Source organism: Echinops telfairi, unplaced genomic scaffold, assembly GCF_000313985.2.
Source record: "Echinops telfairi isolate 266 unplaced genomic scaffold, ASM31398v2 ScPeMD7_7457;HRSCAF=8495, whole genome shotgun sequence".
Lineage (NCBI taxonomy): Eukaryota > Metazoa > Chordata > Mammalia > Afrosoricida > Tenrecidae > Echinops > Echinops telfairi.
The window spans coordinates 341,321-349,601 of NW_022111357.1; the positions used below are offsets into that span (position 1 = coordinate 341,321).

Sequence of the window (8,281 nt, forward strand, 5' to 3'; positions counted from 1 at the left end):
TCATTGAAGGGTTTTTACTGCCAATCTCAGAGGAAACAGGCTCAGGTTGGAATGGGGAGGAACATGTTAATAAACTTGTGGGAGCATGAAAGTCCCTGGTTCCTGGCTCCCTGAGGACTCCCCTGTAACTCCTAACACAGGACCTCAAATTTCTTCTCCAAGTCAAGAGGCCCCTTCCAATGGGAAGGTCCTTCTTCCCAGCCCAGAGACCTAGAGTCAAAGTTGAGGGCACAGCCGGGGGAAGCTAGTAGCCACTGCGGTGTGCCCTAATGTCAAGCAGTTCACGTATAATATGAAGGCCCTTCGACAGTGACCCCACCTCCAAGGGATTGCCTCAAAGGCCAGGGGGCTATTGCCCTAAGAGCATGAGCATATTCGGAACCAGATCGATTTCTCTTCCACACCAAGGAGGTCCAGTCAAGACGGGGTCCTTCCTCCAGCACTCTAAGGCAAGAAACTGGCCTGGAATGAGAAAGATTTTCCCTCAGAGTCCCCTTTTCAGGACTTCTTAGAGATTCCAGATTCAGAGGCTACAGGAAACTACTCTCCAAAGAGGGATGGGTGGCTTTAGGCCCAGGGGAACAGCAGCAGATCCTAAAGAACTTTCCACGGCAGGTTGGGAGGTCTCTCCTTCAACCGGAATCTTTCAAAGTCTGCTCGCCCATGTGAGTTTTCTGGTGCCGGATGAGATTTGAGCTCCGGGAGAAATGTTTCCCGCATAGAGTGCACCTGTAGGGCTTCTCCCCTCTGTGGGTCCTCTGATGGGCCCCAAAGTTGGAGATGTCACTAAAAGTCCGCCCACACTCTGTGCACTCATAAGGCCTCTCGCCCGTGTGGGTGCGGTGGTGCACCCCAAAGCTGGAACTGTTGCTGAAGCTCTTCCCGCACTCACAGCAGATGTAGGGCGCGGGCTCCAGGTGGGTGCGGTGATGCACAGCGAGCGTGGCACTCTGGCTGAAGCTCTTGCCGCACACGTCACAGCGGTAGGGCCGCTTACCCAGGTGATCTTGCTGGTGCGTGGTGAGGTCCGAGCGCCGCCGGAAGCTCTCCTGACACTTGGGGCATTGGTAGTGCTTCTCTTCCAGGTGGATCCGCTCGTGCCGGATGCGGTTGGAACTTCTGGAGAAGCTCTTGCCACATTCCGAACACTTGTAAGGCTTCTCGCCAGTGTGGATCCGCTGGTGTGTTCTTAGGTTGGAGGTATTATTGAAAGTTTTGCCACACTGGGCACAAAGAAAGGGCTTCTCATCTACCTCAGGCTTTGGGTGAGCAATGGGGCTCTCGGACTGGCCAATTGGAGCAGCTGTGCCCCAGAGCTTTTCTCGCTGAGCTCCTGGGGGCCTCTTCTGCGTGGGTTCCTTCTCCCCAACCGAGTCATCCGCTCTCCACGGCTTACCCAGTTCCCCTTCCTCAGGCAGGTGCTGCTCCGGTTTCTGCGCCTTTTCACTGCCCATCTCTGAACCCTGAGAATGAACACAAACGGCCAACATCTTTATTTTGACGGCCAGGCCAGACCACAGGAAATTGCTTGTTTTGTTTCAAAGGGGTATTTGGAACCACCATCCGGAAGAAAAAAAACCAAACCCTCAACTACTTGGAATGCTTGGATAGCATCCCTTTACTTAGAAACTTTCAAGTGACAAACTTACACAAGTCCTTAAAGCTACCCACCAGCAAAACAACAGAAGGCTTGATGTCCACCACCAACAGATGATGTTTGTAAAGTCTGAATGGTACTTTCCTAAATGGGGTCACTGTTAGGTGCCATCAAGGTGGTCCTGATGCCTATCAACCCTGAGTGCAACCGAACAAAACACTGCCCAGTGCTGCACCGTCCTCAGCTTAGCCCGCTCCCCTCCCGCATGCACACACCTACATACACCTGTGCCCAACACATCAGAAAAAGCTTACCAAGCTGCACCGACTTGTTTCGAGAGCCATGGACAGGGAATTTGGAGAACGTCCTCCTGAGATGAGAAGAGGGGGGCGTTTCTCCCAGGCCTTGAAGAAGAATAACATTTCCAAAGCAGAGTGGGCAGGTGGAGACACTGGCCAGAGTGACATGCACAAAGGGATGTGGGAGGGAGCACGGAATTATGAGAGGGTATTGCTGGCAGAAAATAAAAGGCGCATAATGCCTTCAAGTCAGCAAGTATTTTTGGAAAATGGCGAGAGTGATGGAAGACACCGAAGAGGACAGATCGAGGGTTGAATCTCAATGGTGTGAGATTATCTTTGAGAATTATTTTTATAACTCTGGGAACATTATTTAACCACTCTGAGCCTCAACTCCCTCACCACTAAAACTGATAGGCTTTGTATTAGAGCAAATGCCTGCAATAGGCTGAGTGTGGAGTATGGTACACACTAGCCATTCCGCAAATGGCAGCTCTTATTACCACTGCTGAGTGTACCATGTCCTGGCTCTCTGAAGAACAAAAGAATGAAATAGAGCCCTTCTCTTGTTAATATAACGTTTTAATTAAAAATTTATACAAGACTGTATATAATCTTCTGAAATGTGACAGGCAATCAAGCCTCAAATCTTTAAGTAGCAAAGATCAGCAAACTTCTGTAAAGCACCAGAGTGGCTACTTTCCAACAAAACTTTAAAAACAAAAAAAGGAGGTGAGCTGTGGTTTATCCATTCTTGCTGGTGTTTCTTCAAGAATTTTGTTAAGCAATATGAAATATTATAGGCTGGCTTCACTTCAAAAAAAAAGATGCAATATGAGAAACAATTTTTTTAAACAATTTATTCTTGAGTCTGGCGCCTTAGACCACTCGGTCATCCTGACACCTAACAATTTATTCTTAATGCAGTTCCCTGACCAGGTTTTTTTTAATTACAACTAGCCTCCCACATTCAGTCTTCCAGCCCCAAAACCTGTTTTCACTGTTTAATATCCTATTTATTTATGATTATAACTTACTATCCAACTCAGAATTGTTGTTTTATTTACCAATGTAACCCCAACGCCTAAAGGAATAACAGGCATGTATTAAAGCAGCTGCCAAGGAGGCGGCGTTGTGTGTGGAGTAGAACCGTGACCCATAAGGTTTTCCGTGGTTGATTTCTTATCAGGAGATTGGCAGGCCTTGCTTTGGAGGCACCTCTTGGGGGAGGGGTAGACTTGAGGCTCCAACTTTTTGGTTAGCAGTTGAGGTTTTTAATCATTTCCACCACCCAGGAGGTCCAGGCTTCTATAAACCAAAACCAACCCACTGCCATAGAGTTGATTCCAGCTCCTAGCGATCCTACGGAGGGTGTCCTGCGTAGGCTATAAATCTTCACACGCACAATAGCCTCATCTTTCCCCTGAGGAGCTGCTGGTGGTGCTGAAAAGCCAACTTTGCAGTGAGCATTCCAGCGCTCACCTGACTGCCACCAGAGCTCCTATAATAGGTATTCCGTGTCTGTCGAATGAATTAAAGAAGTGACAACCAGGCCTCTGTCTCCAAAACCCATTTCATGCTCACCTGTCTGTTCTGACCCACAATTCTTCAGTACTCTCCTGGTTCCTGTCCATTTCCTCCCCATGTACCCCCGGAATCAAAGGTATGCTTGTTTTTACAGGAAGATGCAATTGATCTGCGAACACTTATGCTTCTGCTAATAGTCAACGAACAACTGTGTGCAGGGGTTGGGTCTTAGTCACCTTGTTTTCCAGCACAAGGCCTGGCACTCAGTGTTTGTTGAATGACTGAATGAATGTGATCGTAATTTACTACAGCACCCACCCACCGAGGATGCCAGTCTATGTAATGAGCTACCCACTTTCACCCACTTCCAATTTGGCTCTGCTGAGAATCTACAGTTTACCAAGCATTTACTCCCCCCTGAACCGAAGCAAAAAGATTCAGGATTATGGTGCCCCTCCTTAAACAGTCTATCGTCTGGTGCATGATACAAGCCCCCAACCCCAAAAACTGCCGTCGAGTATAGTAAGTTAAGTGTCCATGGGATAGAGACTGTGTTCTTATTCTTCATGACCTTTGTACCCACCCCTCAGTGCCTAGCACATTACACAGACACAGATAATAATAATTAACATCTTGTTTAAGCTCTTTACCAAGTGCTAGATCCTGGACTAAGCACTACATGTGAATCATCTCATTTCGTCTCTAAAATCATCCACATTTTAGAGACAAGAAAACGGAGACTCAGAAATCATGAAACTTGCTCAAGGGAAAACTGGGCAGTCCTCTTCACCCCTAGACTAGTATGGGAGGGGGTGGGGGGTAGCGGAAGGAAGAGAGAGATAGATGATAGGTAGCTAGACAGACAGACAGATTTTTTTAATTCCCAGATAAGATCAGGGTGGGCAGCTTATGGAAGAGGCAGCACCCGAGCTGGTACTCATGGGGTGGGGGTGGGGGTGAGGGGTTGAGCAAGACTGAGTTGCAGACCGAGGGTCCCTGTCCACTGAGTACTGAGAGGGCTGTGGCAGCTAAAATAGAGGCACTGCCCTATCACATTTCTGATCTGGGGGCGGGGGGAGGGCTTCAAGGGGCAAAGGTGCCAGGTTTAGGAGCCAAGACGATGGGGATACAGAGCACAGATGATGAAGGCTGGGGGTCTGGATTAGCGGGAGGGGAAGGAGACTCCAAGGGCCAAAGTTCGGGGTCTCTAGGCCCACGTGCAGGGCTGGGTAACGGGATCAGGAGAGGGACCGCCTGGAGAGGCCAGGGGAGCTGGGTGTCGGGTCGGTAGGAGATCGGGGAGGGCCATGGAGTCGGAGACCCAGAGCAGAGGCTGTATATTGGGGGCAGGAAAAATCCATAGCGGAGTCCAAGGGTACTGGGCCCTAGAGGGCAGAAACTGCGTGCTGAAATGCAAGCGGGCTTGTGAGGGAGGGGTGGCGAGGTGAGGCAGACCCCAAAGGGATGGTCAGTGGCAAGAGGCCTGGGGTACTCAACGGCCCGCTGGAGAAGCGCCCGCGGACAGAGGCCCCGAACGGCGGACGAGCCGTGAGGGCCTCAAAGAGGGGCTCGGGTGGAGATGGAGGGGCCACAGACCCCCGTTTGCTCCCCGTTGGGTCCGGGGAGCAAAGCAACCGCCTCCAACTCCTCTGTGGGAAGGCAAAGGGCCGTGCTCAGCGTTCTCTGCCAAGCCCTGTGCGCCTCCCCCAGACCCACGACCTCGGGCCGCCCCCAGACCCACCTCGCTCCCGCCGCTCCGCCAGGGACAGGGCAGCTGCGGTCGGCCTCGGAAGGAGCCGGAGACGGAACTCAGGGGGGATCCGCCCTACGTCTCCGGGATTGGCTTCAGCAGCTGATTCTTCATTTTCATTGGCTGGGATGGTTGTCATAAATCAAACTGCCAGACGGAACTACCAATCAGCTCTGGCCTCTCTCGTGGCACGCTGGGAGTAGTAGTTTTGAGAGAAGAAATGTATAAAGTTTAGAACCAAACGCGGGCGATCCGATTCCCTTTCAAGGGCTTTCGAGTTGCTTGCGCGCTCAGGTTTTCCGTCCAGACCACCCAGTGCGGAACCACATGCCTCGGAACTTGCAGAATATGTAAAGCTAAGCTTCAAGGTGTCAGGAAGACACACGTTTCTGCTTTCGTTGGCATTGGTGACCCTTGACTATCCTAATATACAGCAAAACTTGGCATGGTGCATCTCACAAAAAAAGTGTATAATGAATGTATTTGGTTCGGCTTACAAGAAGATGATTGGAAAGCAGTCATTTGTAGAGGCCGATGGGTGATGTGGAAAGGTATAGAGGTCACACCCTAACCCACCCCACCTCAGATCAAGGGCTCTGAGGATTGACCGGCTCCTACTCCTACTCTCAGGGGTCTAATCCCCCCCCACCGTGGCCCAGAGTTTGATGGGCAGGGCACTAATGTCTGGCTTCCTGCACCTCTGGACCACATCCTGGGCCGCCAACGTGGCAGTATACGATGAAGATTCATCTTGGTCAGCCTTCATGTGCAGCCTCACTAGTAACAGGGGGGATGGTGTCCTTGCCAGAGATCAGTGACATGGACAAAGGGGTCCTTGAAGGATGCAAAAAAAAAAAAAAGTAGCAACACAGAAAAAAATCCTCCCAGACACCTGAAGACCTGCTCTTGCTCCCTTTCCTTCCCCTTGGAGAAGGAAATGTGCCAACGCCTCACATTATCTCCAGACTTTGCCATCAGAGAGAACCGAGGCTTATAATTTTAAACATTCAAATTGTCAAACTGGATAGAAATGGAAAGATAAATTAAGCTAATCAATCTTGTCATTCAATGAACCTGTGTGTGCAGGATCCAAAAAAGCGCATCCAATTTTCCCAAGGCCCCTATGTAGGCATTTTCTGGGCTGGCCCTAGTTAACCTACCACTTGTGTATTAAACCAGACATAATATGACCACTAAAATCTCTCTGGGGTTAGGATTTTATTTTCCAGTTTAATTTTTTTAAGGCGAATTGATTGTGTAGGTTAGACTTGTACATGTGTCTCCTATCTGCATGCCATTTCAGTGCAGAGCAAACAGCATTCCCTTTAGCGGTAGAAAAACCAGGCTCATAATCCCCACTCAATCATGTAGTCATTTAGAGTACCATCTTCCTCCTCTATAAATCCCCAGTAGAATAGTAAGGATTAAATGAGAGAACCTTTGTAATACCTCTGTCTCCACAAACATTAGTCCTCATTCCTGCTGGTACGTTCTCTCACTGGGTGAGCTGAGTGTGAACAACGTGAGTTGGTTTTAAAATTGGTATCTTCAGGAAAGTAGATTTCAAATGGACTATAAGTGAGAGAAATGATACATATCTCATGTCCATTATTAGTGGCCACCACAGTGGGCTGGCTCAGCCACGGCAGCGACTGGGAGAATGGTGCAGGACCTGGCAGCGTTTCATTCTGGGGTACCTTGGGTCACAACCAATTCCACGACACCTAATAACAGCAGGTACATTATTCGTTTATATGTTGACATAAATGTACTACTGAGAAGGCACTCTGAGGAATAAAACTGTGGGGTTATTAACTGTGGTTCAAGCATGCTTGGGTAGACTCGAGGCAGTTTGGCAACCAATTCCATGTTTTTCTCTTCACAGCCCCACGTCTTCCTTCACTACTTTTCATTCACAAGGAAAATCACAGCATGTCAAACAACGAGATACCAAGCTTTTATTTAAGAGCTGTACAAAAGCAACAACAAGCCCACACTGCGCTCGAGCACTGACAGAGCATTCTGACACAGAGGAAGAACTAGCTTCCCGTGGGTAGAACTGCGTTCCCTTCTGCACGCAGATGGCTAGTAAGCTGCAATGCAAGCAGGCCAGGTGAATACGTGGTGTGAGTTTGAAGGTACGAGCTTTCTTTCAGCAAGCCACACCAAAAAAAGTCAGGCTCATTACTGTCTCCTCATTCCCGTTTTACGACTTCTTATTTGACATCAAAACTGTCGACCTAAGAGGCTGCTTACAAGACAAATAAAACCTTGTGAAAGCGGCGCCTACGTTGGCAGGTAAAACTGTCACTTTTTCTGGCTGGGCCTCCCTGAATCTCCAGAGGCCTGAAGCCTTTGTGTGGAAAGGCCGGCAGGCCAGGGCGACTCATCTGCCACTGCTTTTCAGGGCCACAAGCAATGGAGCTGCCCTTTGTGAAATTGTCCTTCCCAACTCCCACTGTGCTCCTGAGGCTCTGAAGGAGTCTGGATTCCTCATTTTAAATCCCGGTGCATGGTGATCCATGGTGGGTAGAGTGGCTATTGAAAACATGGCATTAGCTGTGGGTGGGACAAATGGATAACATACTGGGGTTGATAGTTCAAGGCCACCCAGAAGAACCTTGGCAGTGTCCTTCCCCCAGTCAGCCGTTGACAGCCCTGTGGAGCACTGTTCTCCTGAAATGGGAGCGCGAGAAGCCATGGCAACTACTGAGAGGAGGGCAGACGGTCCTTGAAGGGAGAAGTAAAAAGCAGGGTAAGGAGCAGTCCAGGGCTAAAGCCGAAGTGTAGGATGAGGTAGAGAGAAGTTCTCTGTGAGAGAGCACCCATTCCCTTGAGCCAGGGCTGCAGCTCAGGGACCCCCATTCAACCTCTCCACTCAGACCCTTCTGCATTTGAGCTTCCAGAATTCTCCTGTGGCCCTCAGAAGGAAGGAGGGGCGCTAAAGTAAGTCCTGAGAGAAGGGTGGCTCACCAGAAAACACCATAAAGGGTCTGGGTGTGAGGTACAGAGATGAGACGTTCCAGAATCCTCCATTGGGCCCCGTCCCTGCAACCCAGGGCCTGGGTCTGGGCTGTGTAGGTAGGGAGCAGGACCTGAGGCATGTTC

At 49.7% G+C, this 8,281-nt stretch overlaps 1 protein-coding gene across 2 annotated transcripts; it reads right to left on the reverse strand.

Moving 5' to 3' along the window:
- On the reverse strand, nt 1-5,215 carry ZNF691 (zinc finger protein 691). Of its 2 annotated transcripts, none has more exons than XM_004705258.4 (2): nt 5,165-5,215; nt 1-1,463 (listed from the first exon to the last, which is right to left on the reverse strand). In XM_004705258.4, exon 2 carries the CDS (start codon nt 1,452-1,454, stop codon nt 633-635), a length of 822 nt encoding a protein of 273 aa, XP_004705315.1. In that variant the 5' UTR covers nt 1,455-1,463; nt 5,165-5,215; the 3' UTR covers nt 1-632. The 2 variants fall into 2 exon arrangements, with proteins under 2 accessions (XP_004705315.1, XP_045154966.1); XM_045299031.1 differs by lacking the exon at nt 5,165-5,215 and adding an exon at nt 1,912-2,817.
- Nucleotides 5,216-8,281: the final 3,066 nt, after the last annotated feature.

What these genes read in the sequence shown, in the direction of transcription:
- ZNF691 (XM_045299031.1), bottom strand. Translation starts at nt 2,064, where the DNA reads ATGTCACTCTGGCCAGTGTCTCCACCTGCCCACTCTGCTTTGGAAATG. An exon ending in AAACAAGTCGGTGCAGCTTG is followed by an intron (nt 1,464 to 1,911) that starts GTAAGCTTTTTC and finishes GTTCATTCTCAG; the next exon opens with GGTTCAGAGATGGGCAGTGA.